The 26,422-nt window shown below is 34.3% G+C and overlaps 1 protein-coding gene and 1 long non-coding RNA gene across 4 annotated transcripts in view; one reads left to right on the forward strand and one right to left on the reverse strand.

Moving 5' to 3' along the window:
* The window catches only part of LOC149780450 (FAD-dependent oxidoreductase domain-containing protein 1-like), a 56,357-nt gene extending 46,421 nt beyond the window's left edge, over positions 1–9,936 (forward strand). For both annotated transcript variants that reach the window (XM_089937391.1, XM_089937390.1), the window contains exons 10-11: positions 600–704; positions 4,145–9,936. In XM_089937391.1, coding sequence (XP_089793517.1) covers positions 600–704; positions 4,145–4,399 — 360 coding nt within the window. In that variant the 3' untranslated portion in view covers positions 4,400–9,936. The remainder of the gene's footprint in view (positions 1–599; positions 705–4,144) is intronic.
* An 11,053-nt stretch (positions 9,937–20,989) lies between these two features.
* On the reverse strand, positions 20,990–25,517 carry LOC149780451 (uncharacterized). Of its 2 annotated transcripts, none has more exons than XR_016415090.1 (2): positions 25,421–25,517; positions 20,990–22,116 (listed from the first exon to the last, which is right to left on the reverse strand). It is a non-coding gene; the product is annotated as an uncharacterized LOC149780451 (long non-coding RNA). The 2 variants fall into 2 exon arrangements; XR_016415091.1 differs by having other exon boundaries at positions 25,413–25,508.
* Between the last annotated feature and the right edge of the window lie 905 nt (positions 25,518–26,422).

Consider the following 26,422-nt stretch of genomic DNA (forward strand, 5'->3'; position numbering starts at 1 on the left):
TTAGGATGTTTTTCCGTCAGCCTGTCCATCTTTCCACAGCTCCCTTCAGTAGTATGTCTGTTTTTCAATATTTGAGTTTTACATTGTGTGATGCAGTTCTTTTATAGCTCCCTTCATTGTTATATGTTTTTTTATTATTTGAGTTTTACATTGTGTGAGTCTGTCCTTTTTGATAGTTCCCATCAGTAGTGTGTCTGTTTTTCAGATATACGAGTTTTCCATTCTTTGATATATCCCGATAGAACTGTCATAAGTTATATGGCTGCAATTCAGTATTTGAGTTTTACATTGTGTGATGCAGTCCTTCCACAGCTCTCTTCAGTAATATGGATTTTCAATATTTTAATTTTTCACTCAATGATGCAGTCAAAGCATTGGTAAATGGGAAGTTAGTTCAGAAGATCTGTTTGTACTGTTTTTCAGTAATTTAACAAAGAATTATACACTTTCTGCACCAATGTTGTATAGATATTTGGTCTGTAATTTGTTCAAAGTGAAGATAGGGCAGTATTTTTGGTTGCCATAAAACAGTTGTAGAAATTCCTAAATCATATAACCATTGTAATGGACTAATTTTCTTTTGATCCGACTTGTTGTAGGAAGAAGAACCAGATACAAGCAACCTGGATGTAGATTATGACTTTTATGAAAATCATGTCTGGCCTGCACTCGCGTACAGGGTTCCAAAATTTGAAGTTAGCAAGGTAAGAAGACATTTTTGTTTTCCGTATTTGTAATTATAGTGGACTCCGAGTTGATAGAAACAATCTTAGTGCAGAAATAAGAGTTATCTACCTTAAGGACAAGTTTATATATCATTTGTTTGATGTGCATCATGCTTAATGCAGGATTATTGATTGCAAAAGTTACAAGGATAGGAAATATATATAAATTCACTTTCACTTTCAAGAAAACATAGATGTGTACACTACATAAACTCCATTTTACATATCAACTTGTGATTTTTCAAATCTCATCAAGATGGAAACTGTTTCTACTTGAATGACCTCAGAACTTTGGTCCGCTTTGATTTGTTACCTAAATGACCTCAGAACTTTGGTCCTCTTTGATTTGTTACCTGAATGACCTCAGAACTTTGGTCCTCTTTGATTTGTTCAAAGAAAATCAACTTAGATTTTATTTTAATGGTGGTTTAAGTGTTGACTTGTAATGATATTAAGTCTCCAGCAACAACTGTGTATGCATTAATCTTCATCAGTTAGTTTCTGGTGGTTTTGTAAAATAAAAATCAAATATACATGTTCTTTGATATGCTACGAAAGGAGAAGGGTTAAATTTTCTACACAGATTGGTCCTTGATTAGTTGATCATTAAATCTGAGGTTTCTGTTACTGCAAAATCCATAAAAATTATACCCAACAAAAATAAATCTTCATCAGAAATGAAAGATAGTCCTTAGAATCTGATCCAATGCCTGGTATCTTTTTAATGTCAGTCTCTAGTAAAACATTTTGAACTGGTTCTTGTACCAGTTTGCCCAGTGGAATAGTGTCACAACTCAGTGAATGTTAAACATTTTGAACTGGTTCTTGTACCAGTTTGCCCTAGTGGAATAGCGTCAGAACTCAGTGAATGTTAAACATTTTGAACTGGTTCTTATACCAGTTTGCCCTAGTGGAATGGTGTCAGAACTCAGTGAATGTTAAACATTTTGAACTGGTTCTTGTACCAGTTTGCCCTAGTGGAATAGCGTCAGAACTCAGTGAATGTTAAACATTTTGAACTGTTTCTTATACCAGTTTGCCCTAGTGGAATAGTGTCAGAACTCAGTGAATGATAAACATTTTGAACTGGTTCTTATACCAGTTTGCCCTAGTGGAATGGTGTCAGAACTCAGTGAATGTTAAACATTTTGAACTGGTTCTTGTACCAGTTTGCCCTAGTGGAATAGCATCAGAACTCAGTGAATGTTAAACATTTTGAACTGTTTCTTATACCAGTTTGCCCTAGTGGAATGGTGTCAGAACTCAGTGAATGTTAAACATTTTGAACTGGTTCTTGTACTAGTTTGCCCTTGTGGAATAGTGTCAGAACTCAGTGAATGATAAACATTTTGAACTGGTTCTTATACCAGTTTGCCCTAGTGGAATGGTGTCAGAACTCAGTGAATGTTAAACATTTTGAACTGGTTCTTGTACTAGTTTGCCCTAGTGGAATAGTGTCAGAACTAAGTGAATGATAAACATTTTGAACTGGTTGTTGTACCAGTTTGCCCGAGTGGAAGGTGTCAGAACTCGGTGAATGTTAAACATTTTGAACTGGCTCTTGTAACAGTTTGCCCCAGTGGAATAGTGTCAGAACTCAGTGAATGTTATATGGTACACAGGTACTGTTGGTGATGATAAAGTGAATTAATTGCATTGTCACAGACCAGTAGAGCTCTTGAAGAAGCATTTATTAATATGATAGTGACAAATATTGAAGGGCTTGCCCACAACCTCTGTAAGTTCTGTAGGGATATTATGCAAGAATTAATTCTGGTAAATAATTATTAGTATAGATCAGGCCTGAATTATAAATAAATAATAAACAATATGTCATCAAGGTGGAAAGCTTTTTTTTCTTTTAAAGTGCATTCTTTCTCATTTCTTCACTCCAGAATTCCATAGCTGTTAAAATATGAAATAAAAGCTGTTCATAATTAAATCTGTGTGTAGCCATACTCATAAATATATTGTTTCTATTTTTAGCTCTTCTGACAATAGGTCAAGTGAGGTTATGATAAAAGCATTTGCAATTTAAACAAAGGATGCTGATCAATCAACAAATATGGCTGATATTATTTGAAATAGAAAAAAACATTAAATAACTTCTCAAAAATTGCTCAACCAAACTTGATAAAATTAAGGTCTGATCGTCCTTATGAGTTTCACACATGATCTGACTTTGCTAGCCAATATGGCTTTCATTACTAAAAAACAGGAAAGCCTAAAAGACCATATCTCAAAAGCCAGTGACGAGAATTTTTCCACTTTTAACAGACAGTATCCTGAGAAATGGCTTTCCAAATTCTTTCAAATTGAATTGATCCAAAAAGTCACTGCCATTATTGAAAATAGACAACATTTTAAATGACTTTTGAGCAGAATGTGACAAAATTTTGACATGGCATGAAGGCCTTTCAATTTATATAGAGGGTGCAGAATGGTTAAAGGGGAGACAACTTGTTTTGCATAACCAGTGGATAGAATTCAAAGAAAATTTGATGGCATCAAAGTAACCTGAAGTTTTGGCTAGGTGCCATTGTTTTTTGGTAGATGCCAGTCAGGTTAGCAATATGAGGTCAGCCAAGGCCTCGTGTTAGTGTGTTTCTAATCTGTTCTGCTCTATGTGCTTTTTTATCAACCTGAAACTGTACTTTCATTTTTAAAAGTGACACAAGCAGATTTCATTTTCTTAAGTTAGTTGACAGTTCATGCAAGATATGCAAAATTCTGGCATTGCATCTAAGTGATGTCATTTTTGATTTACAACCAGATCAGGGAGTTTTAAATTACTGTTATTGGGAATTCTGCATGATTTTAAAATATTTCACACTGGAACTTGGGCCCATTTAAACTGGTATTCAGGCCTGTTGGGGATGTGGGGATGGGGCATTGGGACTCCAGAAGTAACTTGCTGATATCATTATTTTCTTTTTAAGGAGGGAATCTTATCACTAAGCAGTTTACAAAAAAATGATTCAATCTTCAGAAATAAGATGCCAATATATTTTACATTTAGATCATGATGCACTGGTTCTACATTGGAATTGGCTGCAGAATTTATTATTGTTTGGCTTTTCTACATTGGAATTGGCTGCAGAATGTATTATTGTTTGGTTTTTCACAGCAGCGTTTTAAGAACAGCCTTTGGCTCAAAAGTACAAAAATTTAATTTTATTTTAAGTAGTTAATGATCTTCCTGTAGTTTTGAGTAAACATTTTCTTTCAGCAGATGCCTTTTCCATGTAACCCTTAAATCTGTTGTAGTCAAAAGAAAATAAAACTATACATATTTAATACAAAGTATCTGTGTTAGAACTCAAAATAAGGTATGTTTATTCTTTCTAATTAGCTTGTATATTCTGTTATTTAAAGCATAGCTGTTGTATTTATTGCTTCTATACATCTTGTTTTCACAGTTGAAGAGTGCCTGGGCTGGTTTCTATGACTACAACACATTTGACCAAAATCTTGTGATTGGTCATCATCCTTACCATACAAACATGCTCTTTGCTAATGGACTGAGTGGCCATGGAATCCAACATGCCATTCCAATTGGCCGTGCACTAATGGAGCTCCTAATTGATGGAGAGTATAAAACAATAGATCTGAGTCGCTTTGAGTTTCACAGATTTATTGACAATGAACCCATACAGGAGGTGGCCATTGTTTGATTTGTCAGAAATGAAGTCAGAAGGTTAAGAGTTAAGTAATATGGTAAAAGCTGCTTAGGGCTGCAATGGGTGCCAAATTTAGAACTCTACCTCATCTTGAGTGATCCTGTTTAAAGTTCAGAATATATTGATTATGATTGGATAAAGTTTCAGCTATTGTAGCTTGAAATATTATGGATAAAAAAAATAGGTTGTGAGGATGTATTCTTCCTTGTTTTTAAAATGATATTTTATATAGACCTCACCTGTATCCCAGAGAATGATCCTGTGTTGTTACTATCAAGCACAATTTTTATTGAGAGAAATCATAAATAACAGGTTCTTTAATTGCCAGTTAGAACCCTCTCCCTTTTTATGAGATCTAAAGTCCCTAGTTTAGTCTTGTGTCTGAAGTATATCCTAATTGTACTGGTGTACATGAAGACTAAAGTCTCCAGTTTAGATTAGTGTCTAAGGCATATCGAAATTGTTCTGGTGTGTTCAAGTACTCATTGCAGTACCACATTTGATGCATATCAGGTTCCCTGCTTAGACTTGTGTCTAAGGTATATCAGAAATGTTCTGGTCTACATGAGTACCGTATTTGCTGGACTTTAAGACGATACTTTTTGACCAGAAAATTGTAGCTTCGTCTTGTACTCCATATTGACTTAAATATCCAGATCACTTTATCTTATGTCACATCATTTTTCCTATAGAAAAAATCCTCCAAAAGTACAAAAAATGTGTAAAAACATATTTCATTTGGGGGAAAAGATCATGTATAAAAAGATATATGACTCCGCATTGAGGATTTGAAGCAATTACATGATCAAGATGTTATTACGCTAAAGCAGCATGCATTAGTAATATATGTTGTTTGTAATATACGTTGTTTAAATTTGATATGGGTGTGTTAGAATTGAAAAGTTAGAAGATGAATAATCATGACAGAGGCAGATATTGAATCACAGTTTTCTTACTGCATCTAATGATCAAATAAAAATTATGCCCCATTATGAGAGGGACAGTGAGAGAGAGAGAGAGAGATGTATTTACTATGATTGTACGGTATTCTTTTACTGTTCACTTACTTGATGATTGTGTTCATACTCATGTACAAAAGTGCAGTACTATATTCCATTATCAATTAATACCACTAGGTAAGCAATTCCTTCTAGTTTTAGTTATCACTTCCATTGTTCATGAATCAAGTGGCTTTGTAGTTGTATGTACATGCTAATTAAATATGCTATGGTTGTCAGGTTTCCAGAGTTAATACCTGTTTGGGGTTAACATTTGGCAGACCAGATCAGATTAGTGAGGCTACACATAGGGAAATGGGGCTGACCATGGGTATTATGAATATGGTACAATGAAAGGAAATGCCAGGTGTAAATTTCTCAACCAGTGACATCATTTGAATTTGCTGATAGGACTGACAGTAATTTAAAGTAACATATAGCATGAGCAAAGATTAAAAACAATTACTGCCTAAGTACAACAAGAGTACATACACTTGAAAAAAAGAATCTTGTTTGTTGGGAATAGCGAGGTCATTATACTTGCAAAGAAAATTATGAGAAATGGTCATTCTTGGGATTTAACCTAATAAATGGAGTCTGTATGGAAATAACTATTGCGAATATTCAAATCCTGAAGGAGTATGGTATGTATTTTCATACTTTACATAAATTTTACTATTTAATTTATTAATTTTATTCTCTCTTTGACAAAAGCTTCAGCTAAACAGGGGCAGTATGGTGAAGGAAAAAAATGCACAAAGACCTGGAATATCTCTCTCTCATATATATTGGTCCATATTTTTTGGTTTTTGATCACTAGTGCAAAAAGAAAATTGCGAGGGAATATATATGCATCTCTCCCCCCCCAAAAAAAAAAAAAGATGTGGAAAAAGCATATTTTTAGCAATGATGCAATTTCCCTATTACTGATAATCTGAAATAACATACATTGATATTTATGAAACCAGAAGTTATTATAGTTAACTCCACATAGCACCATGAGTTTTATCCTATCTGTAACTCAATAAATTTTCAGGTCAGCATCATTATATGTAGCTAAAAGTACATAATACATTTAAAATACTTCGTGTGAAACAAAGTACATAACACATTTAAAATACTTCGTGTGAAACAAAGTACATAACACATTTAAAATACTTCGTGTGAAACAAATTAGGTACTTTTAGTTACATTTATTGATCCAGATCAGAAAGGTTCATGAGTTACAGATAGGATAAAATTCATGATGCTGTGCGGAACAAAGTGAAAAGGCAAAGCTGAGGTGTTGATCTGGCCTTGTCTTATACTCAACATGAACTCATATATGGATGAAGAATGGAAAATTTGCCAAATCTGTTCATTTGTCTTATCCTTTGCATCGACTTAGAGGCTGGCAAATACGGTTCTAAAGTCCTCAGTTTAGCCTTGCTAGAATTAGAATTAGAATCAGAATTGTTCTTGTGTACATGTGTACTAAAGTCCCCAGTTTAGCTTTGAGTCTAAGGTATATCAGAATTGTTCTTGTGTACATGTATACCAAAGTCCCCAGTTTAGCCTTGAGTCTAAGGTATATCAGAATTGTTCTTGTGTACATGTATACCAAAGTCCCCAGTTTAGCCTTGAGTCTAAGGTATATCAGAATTGTTCTTCAGTACATGTATACTAAAGTCCCCAGTTTAGCCTTGAGTCTAAGGCATATCAGAATTGTTCTTGTGTACATGTGTACTAAAGTCCCCAGTTTAGCCTTGAGTCTAAGGTATATCAGAATTGTTCTTCTGTACATGTGTACTAAAGTCCCCAGTTTAGCCTTGAGTCTAAGGTATATCAGAATTGTGTTGTACTCATTGCAGCACCACACCAGATGGTCCGTAGCTACAATTAAAAGAAGTATAATCTTGTTGACCCATGGTAACAAGAGCCATATTCCATAAGTCATTGTGTGGCATTTAATCATGTTGGCATGATATTAGATTTGTAAAATTTGTTACATTAACCCTAGATATATACAATTTTATGTCATGTGTGAAAGCCCAGGATGATAATGTGAAAACATTTATGTCAGTCATGAAGACATTTACAATGAATGACAGAAATGATTCTTTCCATCCATCTAACAATACATCTCTGAACTATTTTTTCAGCTCAGATTCTCCATCATCTAGTTACCAAACTTGGCAATGAAATTCATAAGGGGTAAGGATGAAGTCTATTGATTCCAGGGCCAAAAGGTCAAAGTCACTATGATTGAAAGAAGAAAATAGTTTCTGAACAATAAAATTTTTGTACCACATAACTGGACCAAACTTTGTTGATGTGGGTTCAAAGGTCAAGGTCACTAACTGAAAGATGATAAATGATTTCTGCACATTAAGATTAGTTCTACCTACTGAACGAGACCAAACTGGATTGCTTGCACTTGAGGTATGAAACAAACATACAGACAAGCTCACTGTGACTTTAAGAAGCAAAATGGCTTGTGTGGTTTCTGCACAAAAGTGTTGATTTAAGTTTTGATGACTTACAGATGGGATAAAAAAAAGTTGATTGATTTTTTGGGTCAAAAGGCCAAATGTCAAGGTAACTGAATAGTTTTTGCTGATTTTTTATTGGAATGTCAGTCATTTGGCTTGAAGTAAAATGAGTTTTGCAGTACAACTGTTATTCAAGAACAGGTTTCTCTACCAAACTTTGTGGATAGCTTGAACATAGGATGCTGAAAAAGTTTTTAGATTCTGTGGCCTAAAGGTCAGGAATCATGTTTATGGCAAGTCTGGTCAGAAAATAATGGTTTCTGCATATAAAGTTTAATTTGGAACTGCATAATTTGAGCAAAGATCCAGGTCATTGAGAACCTTAGTTTAGTAATCACCAAGCAGCCATATTTACTAGTGCCAACATAGCAAACTATTAAAGACGAGTGGGCCTGTAAAATACTCTTATGGATCAAGGAGTTAAGATTTCACAAACTAGCAGTCTTAAAAGTAAATATAAATTTATAAGACCTATCCAAACTATGTGTAACAAGAGGCTTGAAGTCATAAATCCATGTTTACAGATGAAAACAAATATAACGTTCAGAGCTGGAAAATTTAAAATTATCAACCTAAATTGCGTACTAAATTAATAACCACTCAAAGCCAGCATAGGTTATCGGAAATGGTTCCCTGTCATCGTGGAATGTTTTACTCAAATATACAATATTTTATATCTGTGATAAAAGAATTTTAAAAAAATCATCTCCAGCATTTGTAAGCAAGAGATCTCCATAATTAGAAAAAAATTGAGAAATGAATGTTATGCTGGAAAAGATTTTTTCTATATATTCAACATTGATGTCATTAATTGTAGACTTGTGATGCAAAGCATGAAATTAAAAGCAGCCATGTTTGTGTGAACTTCAGATCTATATACTTATATTGGGGAAGGGAAATTGCATTGAATTCTTACATAGTTTATCATTATATACAGTTATAAGAAGCAAAAGAATCACGTGTACTATGAATTCACTATTTTTTGTTGGGTATCAGTTTTCAAGTACAATATATACCTGCTTATATTACACATAAAACTACGAATTGCATAGATCATGGTCTGGCCATGTATAATGTGCTGGCAGATATGGGTCTTTGCAGTTTGTAAGGAGTAATCAGTAGAATAAATGACATAGATCCTGATCTGCTAGTGCATTATACAACATCAGATCAGGGTTACCGGTATGTTATTGCCAGTAGGATCTGACTTGCAGGCAAATATATATACATTGATTTTTGTGGTTGCTACAAAACGTGAATTCAGAGACCAATGAACAATGGTCTTTCTCTAGAAACAATAAAACAGCTTTTTTAATCCATGAATTTAAATACCCATGAAAGTGTGGAAACGATAGAACCCCTTGTCTAGTCCATGAATTTAGATGCCCACAAAAACAAAAATATGTGAATTTGAAGTAATGATTGTATTTGTGTCATCTATATAATGAAGTATATACATGATCTGTATAATGAGAAATGTATTTAACAAGCCCAAAATATTCATGTTCCCTGGAGTTTATTTTGTAACGTTCATATCCCTGACATTTTTGACTTGCATGAGGTAGTCTTTAAATCTTGCAACATTTTACAAATCCAAACACTGTGTACATTTATATTATTTACTCAATTATTCAGGGGTAGAAAAGAAACTATTCTAAAATGCATGGCTGCCAACTGGACTGCAAAATATGATTGCCCAGCAACATCGTCTGTAATGAGCAGTCTTTTTGACTTATAAAATACTGATCGTATGAAGTGTTTTTTTTTATTAACAGCACTAGTTTAAGCAAATTAAATGTATCATCAGTGAATAAAGACAGTGTTCTAATATTGCATCGAAAACAAGAAATCTAGTCCCTTGTTTGACAGTGTAAGAAAAGGAGGGTTTTCTGCTTTACTTGTCTTATTTGCAGCCAGAAGCTGTGTATGCTTATATATATATATGTTTGATACTGTATATGTGTGATATGGTTGAGTATTAAGTAAACAATATTTTTTTGAATGTTTTAGTCTGTTGTGTTTTTCTCCATTAGAAAAGTTCAGTACACTAACAGTTCCATAAGTCAAATACTTGCCATCACAAGAATGACTTGTATCAAATACTTGTCATCACAAGAATGACTTGTATCAGTCAAATACTTGCCATCACAAGAATGACTTGTATCATTCAAATACTCGCCATCACAAGAATGACTTGTATCAGTCAAATACTTGCCATCACAAGAATGACTTGTATCAGTCAAATACTTGCCATCACAAGAATGACTTGTATCAGTCAAATACTTGTCATCACAAGAATGACTTGTATCAGTCAAATACTTGCCATCACAAGAATGACTTGTATCAGTCAAATACTTGCCATCACAAGAATGACTTGTATCAGTCAAATACTTGTCATCACAAGAATGACTTGTATCAGTCAAATACTTGCCATCATAAGAATGACTTGTATCAGTCAAATACTTGTCATCACAAGAATGACTTGTATCAGTCAAATACTTGTCATCACAAGAATGACTTGTATCAGTCAAATACTTGCCATCATAAGAATGACTTGTATCAGTCAAATACTTGTCATCACAAGAATGACTTGTATCAGTCAAATACTTGCCATCATAAGAATGACTTGTATCAGTCAAATACTTGTCATCACAAGAATGACTTGTATCAGTCAAATACTTGCCATCACAAGAATGACTTGTATCAGTCAAATACTTGCCATCATAAGAATGACTTGTATCAGTCAAATACTTGTCATCACAAGAATGACTTGTATCAGTCAAATACTCGCCATCACAAGAATGACTTGTATCAGTCAAATACTTGCCATCATAAGAATGACTTGTATCAGTCAAATACTTGTCATCACAAGAATGACTTGTATCAGTCAAATACTTGTCATCACAAGAATGACTTGTATCAGTCAAATACTTGCCATCATAAGAATGACTTGTATCAGTCAAATACTTGTCATCACAAGAATGACTTGTATCAGTCAAATACTTGCCATCATAAGAATGACTTGTATCAGTCAAATACTTGCCATCATAAGAATGACTTGTATCAGTCAAATACTTGCCATCATAAGAATGACTTGTATCAGTCAAATACTTGTCATCACAAGAATGACTTGTATCAGTCAAATACTTGCCATCACAAGAATGACTTGTATCAGTCAAATACTTGTCATCACAAGAATGACTTGTATCAGTCAAATACTTGTCATCACAAGAATGACTTGTATCAGTCAAATACTTGTCATCACAAGAATGACTTGTATCAGTCAAATACTTGCCATCACAAGAATGACTTGTATCAGTCAAATACTTGCCATCACAAGAATGACTTGTATCAGTCAAATACTTGCCATCATAAGAATGACTTGTATCAGTCAAATACTTGTCATCACAAGAATGACTTGTATCAGTCAAATACTTGCCATCATAAGAATGACTTGTATCAGTCAAATACTTGTCATCACAAGAATGACTTGTATCAGTCAAATACTTGCCATCATAAGAATGACTTGTATCAGTCAAATACTTGTCATCACAAGAATGACTTGTATCAGTCAAATACTTGTCATCACAAGAATGACTTGTATCAGTCAAATACTTGTCATCACAAGAATGACTTGTATCAGTCAAATACTTGTCATCACAAGAATGACTTGTATCAGTCAAATACTTGCCATCACAAGAATGACTTGTATCAGTCAAATACTTGCCATCACAAGAATGACTTGTATCAGTCAAATACTTGCCATCATAAGAATGACTTGTATCAGTCAAATACTTGTCATCACAAGAATGACTTGTATCAGTCAAATACTTGCCATCATAAGAATGACTTGTATCAGTCAAATACTTGTCATCACAAGAATGACTTGTATCAGTCAAATACTTGCCATCATAAGAATGACTTGTATCAGTCAAATACTTGTCATCACAAGAATGACTTGTATCAGTCAAATACTTGCCATCATAAGAATGACTTGTATCAGTCAAATACTTGTCATCACAAGAATGACTTGTATCAGTCAAATACTCGCCATCATAAGAATGACTTGTATCAGTCAAATACTCTTTCATCACTCAAATAACATGAGGAGAAATTGTTCTCTTTTCTACAGCTTGTGGTGGACACAAAACCACAGAAAACTTCATCTAAAAAGTTCGTTCCACTTTGGGTTTTTGAATTTTTATGTAGCCTACTCTGGAATGTATTTCAACTAGACAGCTGATGTGTTGCTGCATTCACTTTCTTAATCTTGGTTTACTTGCATTAACAATTAGGGTTTTACATATAACAATCATAAATTTCACTTGTATTCAATTACTTTTTAGAGCACTATATGCATTAAACTAAACTTGCAAGGTCAAATTTGATTTTCACCTTTTTTTTCGATCAACATTCGATTGAGATGTGATCTCCATTTATACTTAAAATTTTGCATTGGAATCATTTCTTTCTTTCTTGATGAATCTAACAGATTAAAGTCAGTTACGGTATATGGCTTTATAATGGATTGAAATCAACTAGATATACGGCTTTATAATGAATTGAAATCAATCAAGATACATTGCTTTATGATTGATTGAAATAACTGAGATACATGGCTTATAATGGATTAAAATCAATTAAGATACATGGCTCTTTGTAATGGACTGAAATCAATCAAGATACATGGCTCTTTGTAATGGACTGAAATCAATCAAGATACATGGCTCTTTGTAATGTACTGAAGTCAATCAAGATACATGGCTTTATAATGGAATGAAATCAATTAGGATACATAGCTTTATGATTGAAATCAATTGAGATTTATGGCTTTGTAATGGATTGAAATCAATTAAGATACATGACTTTGTAATGGATTGAAATCAATTAAGATACATGGCTCTTTGTAATAGACTGAAATCAATCAAGATACATGGCTTTATAATGGATTGAAATCAATTATGATACATGGCTTTATGATTGAAATCAATTGAAATTTATGGCTTTGTAATGGATTGAAATCAATTATGATACATGGCTTTATGATTGAAATCAATTGAGATTTATGGCTTTGTAATGGATTGAAATCAATTATGATACATGGCTTTATGACTGAAATCAATTGAGATTTATGGCTTTGTAATGGATTGAAATCAATTAAGATACATGGCTTTGTAATGGATTGAAATCAATTATGATACATGGCTTTAGAAGTGGAAGACTGGTTAAATTTCATTTTCACAAGGACCCACAATTGCTCAGTTGGTAGAGCATTTGATGCATAATTTTCAGCATTCATGGGTTTGATACCAACCAAGATAGGCCACCTTGACATGTACTTAGGAAAGGCACTTGGGTTTGATACCAACCAGATTTGTCTACCTTAACATATACTTAGGAAAGGTACTTGGGTTTGACACCAACCAGAATTGTCTACCTTAACATATACTTAGGAAAGGTACTTGGGTTTGATACCAACCAGAATTGTCTACCTTGACATATACTTAGGAAAGGTACTTGGGTTTGATACCAACCAAGATTGTCTACCTTGACATGTACTTAGGAAAGGCACTTAGGTTTGATACCAATCAGAATTGTCTACCTTGACATGTACTTAGCAAAGGCACTTAGGTTTGATACCAACCAGAATTGTCTACCTTGACATGTACTTAGGAAAGGTACTTGGGTTTGATACCAACCAGAATTGTCTACCTTGAAATGTACTTACGAAAGGCACTTGGTTATTTTCATAATATAACCAGTAATTATGCATATCTGGTATGCAGCCAATAAGATAAAACATTATCACTTTTCTGGCATATTGTTTTAATTATTTTTACAATAAGGATGACATGTCAATGGGTACATATTTCTGAATACAAATGTTTGTTGCACAAAATTTATCAATTTATTATTAGTAAGAAAAATATTCAAACATAAATGGTCTATTATCACGATATGAACTTCCAGTATTTCTGTCAACATTATTATTGTCTATTATCACGATATGAACTTCCACTATTTTTTTTAACATTATTCTTGCAGGGTGTAAGGTTATAACTAGATAATGTGCTTTACAAATGAGGTGCAAATCGCATGATAACTTGAATACACATTTGGGTAAAATAAACAGCAGACAGCCTTCACTTAAAATGTAAATATCTAATTTATGATCTAAATATATGAAATGGTTTTGAAATTTGAATTGAAATGTCTTACTGTGTGCTTTACTATCAGTAAAAATCCTATGCCCCCTCCCATCAGCAAAATTTTAATTAAATGATGCTGATTCATCAGCAATTCTGCAGAAGTTTTTGGCCAAAAGGAGGTATCTGCTTCAAACAGATTGCTGTTCATGGACGAAGGAAGTTTGGCTGAGATAGTTAATCATCAGGTAATACTTCATCTCTGTTTACCACATGGAACATTTGGCACAGACAAGAGTCAAAAGTACAAGAATATTAAGTGTAGTTGTTGTTGTTGTTGTAGGGTTTAATGCCATTTTTCAGCACATGATAGACTATACATGGCGGTCAGTATTAATGGTGGTTGGTTGTTGTGGGGTTTAACGCCATTTTTCAGCACACGATAGGTTATACATGGCGGCCAGTATTAATGGTGGAGGAAGAACCTGGGAAAACTCCGGAAAGAACCACCGACCCACGAGAAGCTACTGGCAAGCTTTCTCACATACCCACAATGGCTGAATCCTAGACTCGAACCCACGCAGAGGTGAGATGCAGTGATCCAGGAGAGTGCTTTAGACCACTCGGGACTGCAATATTAAGTGTAGAGTGAAAACAGTAGGCTTATGTCTTCTCTAATCCACAAGTCCTCTGATAGATACATTCTCTTAATATGTACATTATTGTCTTGAACCCTATAACCCCTTGTGTTCAGCACATCTATGGGGCTTAAGACAGTTAAGATGTTATCTATATACTATTTAACATGTAACTAATAGTCTCCATTTCAAAGCATAGACAAGACAAAATATTAATCTGACAGAATTTACCATTCTTGTTCACATCAACATTAAGGTTTTGCATTTAGCTGTGTCTTTCTAAGACTGTTGCATGTTTTCATTCTGCACTGAATGCACCGAGTTTTTGGATTATGTAACAGAGCACATAATTTCACAGAATTCTTCTCTGGTAATTTGTATGAATTCAATGACATTTCATCTTCAAGATAAAACTAGTTCTATGAAATATGTTTATGAAGGCACAAAATGGTATTTTAAAGAAGCAAAATAAAATGGTATTTTAAAAGAAACGTACAGAAAAAGAGTACAAAACAAAGTCTGTGCAACTTTCTTATGAATTTATAGACAGCTTTTTGGAGTTTGAGTGGTTGTGTGACACACAAAATACATATTCATTTTTCATGTGCACAGAAAGTCACTCTGATCTTTATTTTGGATTCTATTAGGCCCTTTAGCAAGTACTTTGCTAAAGAAACATAGTAAGTGGAACCAGTCTAACAAAATCTAGATCCTTGGACATCTGACAGATGTTGATACAAATTCTTGCCTGCTAACCTTTCAATTCACCAGTCAAAATACATCTTTCACATTTAACATGAAATGGAACATTTATTCTGATAGGTATTATATGTAAGTGGATCAGGAATTCCTAAAGTCGACATTTATTCAGATAGGTTATTACAAATAAGTGGATCTGGAATCCCAGAACTCAAAATTTATTTGGATTTGTTATCAAGAATAAGCAAATCAGGAATGCCAAAACTCAACACTGAGGTTACTAAAAAATGAATCAAGAATTCCAAAACTCAACAGAACATGAACACTTATGCACACCGGTGGGATCAATTATTGTAATTAAATCTTGATTTTAATGAGATCATGAATGACAATCAACTTTTTGCAAAATGCAAACTTCAATTCCATAGAAGTTTCTTTTGGATTTTTTTCTGCAGAAAAATATAATGTAGATAGTATTCAGACACATTAAGTCCTGTTCCATTTAAACATACATGGTACCCAGGCAAAGCACTTCACCCCCCCCCCCCCATAAGCCAGGGTAATCTGATTACTGACAGAATTCATATAAAAATAATACGGAATTTGAAACTACCTCTTTGGATGACCACTACACATTAATAGTGTCATCCCTGTATCTCTAGGAAGGCACTTTAAAAAAAAAGTATATTCCAGTGTACTTTTGTTACATAGAATTCATATGAAAATTACATAAAATTCTGAGTTACTATCACAGATGGCTACTCGATGGTGAAAGTGCCTTCGATGTGACCAAAGTATGTTTCACTGAAGTGGTCCTAATACTGGGATCAATCTAGACTCGAATTTTAGGAAGAAGTGACCTCCTCTTGGACAGAAGAGGGAGAAGTGAGAGCTATACAGGCAGATCTGGGAGCAATGCATTGCATATATATATATATATATATATATATATATATATATATATATATATATATATATATATATATATGTGTGTGTGTGTGTGTGTGTGTGTGTGTGTGTGTTGTTTTCATTCTCTTATTTGAATTATGTCCTCTATTTCCCAGCATGTATAGATTACAGTATTTTAATTGTAAATTAGTACAAATGCTTAATCAACTGCCCTTAATCAAGAATTTTTCATTTTACTTTCTAAAAGTTCACTATGAACTGGCAGTTGAAAAGATTTCTTAACTTGACTGAAACAACACCTGTATCATGTACATGAGAGAAAATGCACACGTCTTTGAGAACATACTGTTTGTCCTAATTTCTTTGTTGTGGGTAAAAGTTTACGGTAACTGTTCATACACAACACAATGAAGAATTAAAGTCAGAATGAACTAAAACCTTTTTTCAATTGAATCGACACAGCCAACATGTAAGTGCATCTATTTTTAGAAACGTGTTTTCTTAATGTAACCACTCACTTTCTAGCTTCATTAAAACAGTCCATTGATACGATTGCAAATATATGGTTTTATTATTTGTCTATGTACATGTAGTAACATTAGACACTGGATAAATAGTATTTTCTTTGCTACTTTTTATCTTCGTATTTTCACAAAAATGAGTGGTCATAATACAACATTGACCTTAGAGTGTCTCTCGAATTCCACTATACAGCTTTGTCCTGTATGTTTCTGAGCTACAAAATCAGCATTTAAAGCTAAAGCTTCAATAACGTAATATCTTGACTCTGCTTTCTATGAATTGTATATTTTCCGGAATATATTTGCCCAATGGTTTATGAAAAGAGACAATCTAATAAAGTGGTAAATCCCAGACTTAGCTATGACCGTCATTATGACTCCATGATGGGTTCACTTATGGTTCCAAACTGATCTTTATGAAGAAAATAATGTACACGCGGCAGTTAAAATAATTGCGGCATTTAAAATAATCACGATGCAGATTCTATTCTTAAAACACAAATTGCTATTTACATAAGCTTAAGTTTCAAAACACAAGTTTGTATGTTTTTGTCATCAAAGGATAACTTGGAAATCGGGCAGTAATAGTTGCTAACTTACTTGTGATCAATCAGCCATCAAAACACACTTGTGAATGTGCAATAGTTTGTGGGCACAATTGACATATCAACACCAACCATTTGATGGCTTGAAGTGTACATTTCAAAGTCAGCTATAACAAAACACTGAAATCAACCTGGTCAAGGCGAGGGAGCATCTCAAAAAGGACATACAGTGTTCTAAAAGAAAAATCACAGGGCAATGTCATTTTAGCTTTCATAATAAAAAAAGGTGAAGTTTACATTTTTTAGGTGACTTAGTCGCCCACTTCACCTGTTAGTGTGACCCCTGCTAATAGTGTGATTCCTCTTTCCATGCATCCTTCTGCATGATATGTGTTATATGTTTGAATGAAAAGCATTTGAATACTGAAAACCATGTGTAAAAGTAGTGAAGTTTATTTCCATTAATATTTGGATTTTCACTATGTTGAGCATAATTTCGAGTCGCAAATGGCATAGATGCCAATCCCCCGAGTACAAAAATACTGACTGCTTATGATCAAAATATTGATTTTCAGGAACAAATACTGAAACTTTAATGCATATATAACAATTTATAACACCTACAACCATCAGTAAAGAATGACAGTATCTTACTTAATTATTTAATGTCAACCATGCATGTATTGCACTCTTGCACCTTCTGAACGAGCACCCTTTTCCATTTCATTCAGAAGGTGCAAGAGTGCAACACACACTCAGACACAGGCAGTTTACAGGAGCCTTCTCTACACCTTGTTTTTTTTCTCATTTTTTTCAATTGATTCAAGTTAAACATCTTTCATTGATCATCTGAATTATGTGTGATTTTCTTACTGAACTGTTTTCGTTCTAGCACACGAGTAATTCAGCAGCGATTTTACTGTCTGGAATAAGTTTGTGAAATAAATTGCCAGCGACACTAGTTAATAAAAGAAGAAGGTTCGTTTCTAAAGAAGATTTAGTAAACCAAACCTCAATCAAATTACGTCGAGGTTCTCTCTGCTATTTATAAATATTGTTGGTTCAGGCTGTGTTGTAGTTGATGAAGCAGCAAGTTGATGTTTATTAGCTTTTTCATGGTGTTTTATGTCTTGGGCACCTCCATGCCCAATTGCAAAATCACATTAAACAATTTGCAAAATGCAAAGTTTTCTCCTTTACTAGCTGGTTTCACAAATCTAAACATGATAGCATAATAGTTCTGTTTAGTTTTTTGCTGGAAAAAATTCTCAATCTTCTGCTTTCCTTTTCGAAATGACTCGGAGGTCTCAGAAATGCTTAATCACATGTATCTGGATGCCAATTTTTGATCTCGTACACTAAGATGGGAGTCCTCCATACGCATGGCAGAAAAATTCAAAGACTTGCCAGTCCCACTTCAGCTGCTTGCTTAGTGGCAAAATGTGTTATCAATTAGCTGTACTGATATTTACAATGACAGAACATAGTGGATGCAAGACCCTTTAATGTACATGTTGCCATGATAAGAGTACACCAAAAGAACATGATGCAATAGCTGAGAGGCAAGTTAAAAGACTGGTGGCTGGGTGGGAAAATTTGCTGATATTTGCAATGACAGAATTCTGTGGCAGAAAGACCCACTGATGTACCTGTTGCCATGATAAGAGTACATCAAAAAAACATGATGCAAAAGCTTGGCAGCAAGTTCAAAGGCTTTGACTGGTGGCTGGTTGGGAAAAGTTGCTGATATTCACAGGGAGTTCAGAGGTAGCAAGACCCAGGGATGTACATGTGGTCATTTATAAGAGTACATCAAATAATAAACAACTTTAGCTTTCATTGTTGTGTTCATTTCCATGTGTAGCGGAATAAGCAGTGCACGTGACCTCAGAATCAAGACATGTTGAGACTTAGACAAATGCCATTTGCAAATTTGGCTAAGTATTTTTGTGTTAAATGGCAAACTGATGAAGATCGTAATGATTGTTTTGTTGTTGTTGTAGGGTTTAATGCTATTTTTCATAACAAGATAGGCTATACATGGCAGCCAGTATAAATGGTGGAGGAAGAACTCGGGAAAACTCAGAAAGAACCACCGACCCATGAGAAGCTACAGACAAGCTTTTTCACACTGGCTGAATCTGAGACTTGAACCCACGAAGACAGAGGTGAGATGGCAGTGATCAGTAACGGTTAGCGCTTTAGACCACTCAGCGACATAGAAGAGTGCTAAAGCTGCTCAAACTGACAGTTCTGATGGGACAGTAGCTAAGTGTAAGAAAGTGTGTGATGCCTAGCTTAGTGCTTGGAATAAAACCTTCCTTGGATTGACAAAATTCAGTCCCACTCTGATGGACTTCAAGAGCTTAGTCGATGTTATAAAGAATGCATAAACTAAACTCAATGGCAACTAATAGTTCTTCTAATTCGCATGTTTTTCAGGGGAGGGGACTGCAACTTTTGCTGGTGGGATTTTTACCAAAACAGGAGTCCTGGACTCCTAGTTTTAAAATCCATGCAAGACCTTTGTGACTAGAAGTTGAATATTACGAAGATGAGATACAGTGATAGCGCAATCAACATTTCTATCAGAATGGAACCGGGTGCCCATTCTAAACAGAAAATTAAAAGAAAATTTTAATTTTTAAATAAAATAATGGATTTTTAACAAGAAAAACATGCATCTCTATTTAGGTCTAAAATATGGGACAAATATCAGAAAAATGGGACACTTGGCAGCTAAGCGGAAGGTGTTTGGATTAGACTGGTTCCACTGTATCATGCAATTTATTATTTTTCAGGATGCAAGTGTTTTTCTGAATGTATCCGTCTAATAACTTGTATGGACACATTTGTTATTCAGTCTAATAACTTGTATGGATACATTTGTTATTCAGTCTAATAACTTGTATGGACACATTTGTTATTCAGTCTATTAACTTGTATGGACACATTTGTTATTCAGTCTAATAACTTGTATGGACACATTTGTTATTCAGTCTAATAACTTGTATGGACACGGTTATTCAGTCTAATAACTTGTATGGACACATTTGTTATTCAGTCTAATAACTTGTATGAATATATGTTATTCAGTCTAATAACTTGTATGGACACATCTGTTATTCAGTCTAATAACTTGTATGGATATATTTGTTATTCAGTCTAATAACTTGTATGGACACATTTGTTATTCAGTCTAATAACTTGTATGGACACATTTGTTATTCAGTCTAATAACTTGTATGGATACATTTGTTAATACATTTGTTATTCAGCTAAAACAATTTTATACAAATTCTGATTTTTTTAATGAATTTTGAACACGCATCAAGGCTAAACAAATTTCAGTTGGTTACTTATCCTAGTGTTGGCTTGTGACCTGAAACGTACCTGACCTGCATCAGTTTTACTTATATTACAGTGTACATGATAACGAAGTTTGGACATGAATCTTGGAAAAGTGACGTGTCCTTCCTCAGCCACCCACTCTTAAATACAAGCAGACAAGTGGAATTTTCAAGCCGTGTGCATGAAAATTCATGGCAATAGTGACATTGGATGAGTTACATAAATGATAAGTATTGCACTGAAAAATGCCAGAACTATTGTATTTATTTGCAATAATTCAGTAATGACAAAAATTATGAAAGATAATGGTAATCGCTTGTCAAAAGGTGGTCTTAAAAAAACAAGTGGCAATTAAAGATATAGCTTACCATTAAGATAGATTAATTACATATCAATAAATAGCATGATAATAAAGCCTAAGCCCCCTAACAACAACAAAAGTATATGTATGACAAAAATAGCAGTCCTATTGAAGAAGCGGAAGTCAAATGCTGCTATATCAAACATCGCCAAAAGTAAAGTAAACTTCAACTGAAAACGTAGAAAAAGTCGCATTGACACGTAAATAAAAATAACAATAATAGCTATAAGAAGAAATAAAACCATAGATAATATTGCTGAGATGAAATAGAGGGTAAATCTGTTGTGAAGATGACTAAGAGACTTTTTGGCGTAATTTTCGTTTAACATTCCTAACTTTGAACCACTGCTTCCCCTGTGACTTAAGCGTGAGTGTCGCACAAAAAATGTTTCTGCTGACATCATACATGTTGAATGAGGTCCCTGAAAAGTTCGGCATTTCCGATACAAAGGAAATATCATAATGGAATAGATAACTGCTTTAATTAGTTACTTTCTTCAAGACAATAAAAACTAGGTCAATTTAACTTTTCAACCAAGAGAACACTGCAACATTTTTAAATGTTTGGCATGCATTCTCTTTGTGTCTCTTTATATCCACAAAACTAACTTCAATCACTCAAGAAAGTTTTAAAAATCGTGTTAGATTTATTTGAAAACACTTGCAGCCTGTATACTAATAATCAGCAGATGATCATCACAAGTTTCATTTGGAATCAAGTTGTCTCTCTTTTTCTCATCAGTTGCTTGTTTCTGGTATCAATTTTCATGATTTTGGCTCTCTTTCTTGTGGCGCTTCAATTCTGTGATTTTTGGCTTTCTGGTGTCACATCAATTTTGTGATTTTTGGCTCTCTGGTGTCACATCAATTTCGTGACTTTTGGCTATCTGATGTCACATCAATTTCATGATTTTTGGCTCTCTGGTGTCACATCAAATTTGTGATTTTTGGCTCTCTTTCAGTTCATTGCCACAAACCTTATGTTGGATCATCATCACACTGCATATTGTTTCTGGAATGAGGGGAGAAAAAATCTTATATTCTGTTTTTTATTATGACAAAAACATTATGCTTACATGCAGTAACTTACTGTGGAAATAAAAATGCAGCAAAATGATTATTTTTGTATCAACAGCTTAACACTTATGTCTGTTGCCTGACAGATCTAATTGTCCATGCATCAGTCAGTTTTGTTTGTAACCTAACTACTCTGTCTGCACTGACAGATCTAATTGTCTATGCATCACTCAGTTTTGTTTGTAACCAGACTATTCTGTCTACGCTCACAGATCTTGTCTTTGTATCAGTCAGTCAGTTTTCTTTGTAGGGTAGTCAGATTACAAAGAAAACTGACTGATGCACAGAAATGTTTCTGTGTAGACCGGGTAGTTAGGTTACAAGGAAAACTGACTGATGCATTGACAAAGAGAGCTGTCTGATGCACAGACAATGAGAGCTGTCAGTGTGGACAAGGTTGTTGTTGTTGCTTTAGGGTTTAACGCCATTTTTCAGCACACGATAGGCTATACAGGGCGGCCAGTATTAATGGTGGAGGAAGAACCCGGGAAAACCCCGGAAAGAACCACTGACCCACGAGAAGCTACTGGCAAGCTTTCTCACATACCCACATAGGCTGAATCCGAGACTCGAACCCACGCAGACAGAGGTGAGATGGCAGTGATCTGTAACGGAGAGCGCTTTAGACCACTCGGCCACTCGGGGCCCCGTGGACAAGGTAGTCTGGTTACCAAGAAAACTGAATGATGCATAGAAATGTGCCAGTGTAGACATTGTGAATACAGAAATTCAATATTTACTGTAATATATTTGTGAATGAATATTTGCATTATTTTGATTTGGTACAGTACACTACAGTACTGAAAGAAATTTTATTAAGAATCGGAACTGCATCACATAATAAGAAACATTAGCTCATTTGAGCTATTTTACAGCATAAAAATGCTGTGGTTGGATAAATTTCTGCCATGTGGGAGACCAGCTGATATCCAAATTCTTCTATGTACAGAGGCAAGTATACATATCCCTATAAGTTAACATTTAAACCACACTTGTACATAGGGTATAGTCCACATTACATGTATACCACCCACTCCTCTCCCCAGCTGCTACCAGTTGAACAAAACCCTTTGTTTTATTTGCCGTTTTATTCTTGTATGTTTTTTCTTCATCATTTTTCAGCACATATGCTATGAGCCCCTGTGGAGGCCATATTCAGACAGATGTGACCATTCTCTCCCCCCCCCCATTCCCTTTGGGCAATCAATTAAAAAAATGACCACCAAAATGTTGATAGTATTAATGGAAACAAAAAGTTCCAGAAGTCAGGGTTAAGCAAATTCCCATGACTGCAGCCAATCAGAAAAGAGAATAATACTCAAAAATTTCATGGGCCTGTTTGGACCAATCAGTATCACATAAGTGATACGTTAACATATTGTCATATTAAAAATATTAAACTCCACAAAAGTGGACTGAATAACTGATACATCACATATACAAAATATTCGCTGGAGATGGTGAAGTAATGTATCATGGTCTACAATGTGTCAAATGCTGCAGATAAGCAGAGTGAGACCTGAAATCTTTCTGCCATGCAATGCAAAGAGAAGATCATTAAGTAGTTTCAGAATGGCAGTTTTGGTGCTGTGACAAGCCTGGTATGTGGACTGAAAATACTCAAATTGTGATAGAAATAAGACGAGACGAAACAACTTTATGATTTTTGACAAAAATGGGAGGTTTGAAATAGGGCGATATTTAGTTTTTATAATCATTACAGCCAAGTGTTTCTTTCCCTTCAAAATAAGGTTATACAATTGCACTTAAAAAAAAATGATGAGAATAATAATAATAATAATGAGAACTTTGTATAGCGCCTAATCTCAAGAAGCTCTAAGCGCCTTACAATATTAGACAACAGTGAACACCTATAAGATAAAAAAACATATATAATGATACGATTACAAACACAAACACCATGAAATTAGAAAACATAGAAAAAACATGCTGAGAATATTTAAGGTAGGAAACATTATTAGGTCTTTAACTTTGTTCTTGCAGTCGAAATAAGTGTTTTGAGAGCACTCTTGAATGTGATCACTGTGTCTAAGTTCAGTGGGCAATTCATTCCACGTTGCTGGGCCCTGGTATGCAAAAGAATGCTGTCCATTTGACTTTGTTTTCATAGTGGGAATAATGAGTATATGATTGTCAGAAGAGAAGCGTAAGTATCTTGCTGGTGTGTACACATGGGTGAGGTCAGATAGGTATGTTGGACTAGAGTCCATCATTGAAACGTAGCACAGAGAAAAAATTTTGTGTTTGATTCTGGATTGAAGGGATAGCCAGTGTAGGGTACAGAGCAACTGTGTTTTGAACTTTTTGGAGTAGATATTGAGATGAACCAGAGAGAATCGAGTTACAATAGTTGTCTTGAAAGTACTAATGAACACACAAGTGTTTTAGTGGCATCAACTAAAAGATACTTGAGAATGGAGCTGATGCGTCTCAGCTCAAGATATGCAGCCTTGCATATGTTCATGACATATTGGTGCAATGTGAGAGTACTGTCCACTGTAACTAGGTTTCGTACTGCCTATGTGAATTTAATGTTGGTGTTGCTGACATTTATTGTCTGAAGCAAAGGATGTGAATGAGAAAGTCTTTGTGTTTTAATCAGATTGGCCTCAGTTTTATCATCATTCATCTGCAGCTTGTTACATGTCATCCATGATTTCACATCAGAAATGCACCTCTCTACACCTTGGATGGTAGCATCAACTTCAGTCGAGTGGCTAGATTTGTATATTTGGGTGTCATCAGCGTACACTTGGTGACCAATGAAAGAGATATGTAGATAACACTAGTGGAGGAAATATAGAATCTAAGCACTGAAATAGCAGTGATGTAAGAACTGGATCGAGTTTACATGACGTCTGGGCACACTTTATTACGACTGTATGTAAGAGACGGGCTCAAATTATATATTATGATAGAGAGGGTCCTATATTCAGAACGGGTCATGGTGGTAATCTAATGTTTTTTTGTTACTCTGTATCATTTTTTTTCCTTCAGATTATTGTGGCTTTTTTTCCTCAACATCAAGCTCGCGCGCGTCAAGCACCTGTGCCTCCTGGTGGTTACAATTTCAGAATCATATGTTTGACGGTGTATGTTCTAACAGCTTTCTAAAACTGATGATAGTATTAAATATTTAAAAATCTGTTTTGCTAATATTTTTGTTGCAGACTGAACTCAATCATATTTCTTGCTTTTTAAAAAAAATACCTGAATACCTTTTCTGTCGAGACTTGCGTTCGGCTTTTTGGACCGTTGCCGTTTCGGACCAGGTTATTTTGTACCAAATTGCGGGCGGATTCGGACCAAATTACGGACGGATTCGGAACAAATTACGCACCAAATTACGGACGGATTCGGACCAAATTACGGATTGATTCGCACCAAAAGTCCGGCTATTATTATGTTTCGTCTTGGATTTAAATGTGACATTTACATTTGTTTAAATTATGATATTTTTCATTATTTCCAAGGTACATTCAATACTTCATTTATGGACAAAAGCCCCAATTAATAATTATAATAAGAAAATGAGAACGTAATCAATATAGAGAGCTGTTATCTGTTTAAAAATGATGATGAGCAGGCGTGTAAAGGAATGACTTTTTTTAATTATCAATGCCGCAATATATGTCTCGTCATATGATTACGCCTGTTTAATGTTCTGATTTATCATTGTTCCCTTAATTAATTGAATTGCAAACCATAATAAATGGATCATCTGACAATTTATAAAATCTGTTTAACCAATGTCGCTATATTTAAAGCACTTTTGTGGTCATTTTCCATTTTACTGAATTTAATACCATTCTACAACACAACATAAATATAATGCTGACTTTAAGGAAGTTTGCGATCTTTGATTACATAGAAGTGTTATTATATATGTGCGAACATAATAAAATCTCCATGAAGAAATAAAGCGTTTAATGGACTAATTAAATGTTTTAAATGAAATATTTTCGTTTATTAACATTTGCAACATTTTCAGAGGTTATAATGAAATTGAAATAAATTGGTTTACAGGATCGAGACTCTAATCGCAAGAAAAACATAAAACTATAACAGTACGGTAAGTTTTAATATTGTGTTACTCATTTATAACTCTTAACACAATATTTATTTGGAAGATATAAAGCGAAGGAAAAGCGACTTGTATTATAAATTAATGAAAGCCATGGGTCATTTTATATACTTGATGGTTTTGAAAGCCCAGCATA

This window comes from Sinohyriopsis cumingii, chromosome 16, assembly GCF_028554795.1.
Source record: "Sinohyriopsis cumingii isolate HCF-2022 chromosome 16, ASM2855479v2, whole genome shotgun sequence".
Lineage (NCBI taxonomy): Eukaryota > Metazoa > Mollusca > Bivalvia > Unionida > Unionidae > Sinohyriopsis > Sinohyriopsis cumingii.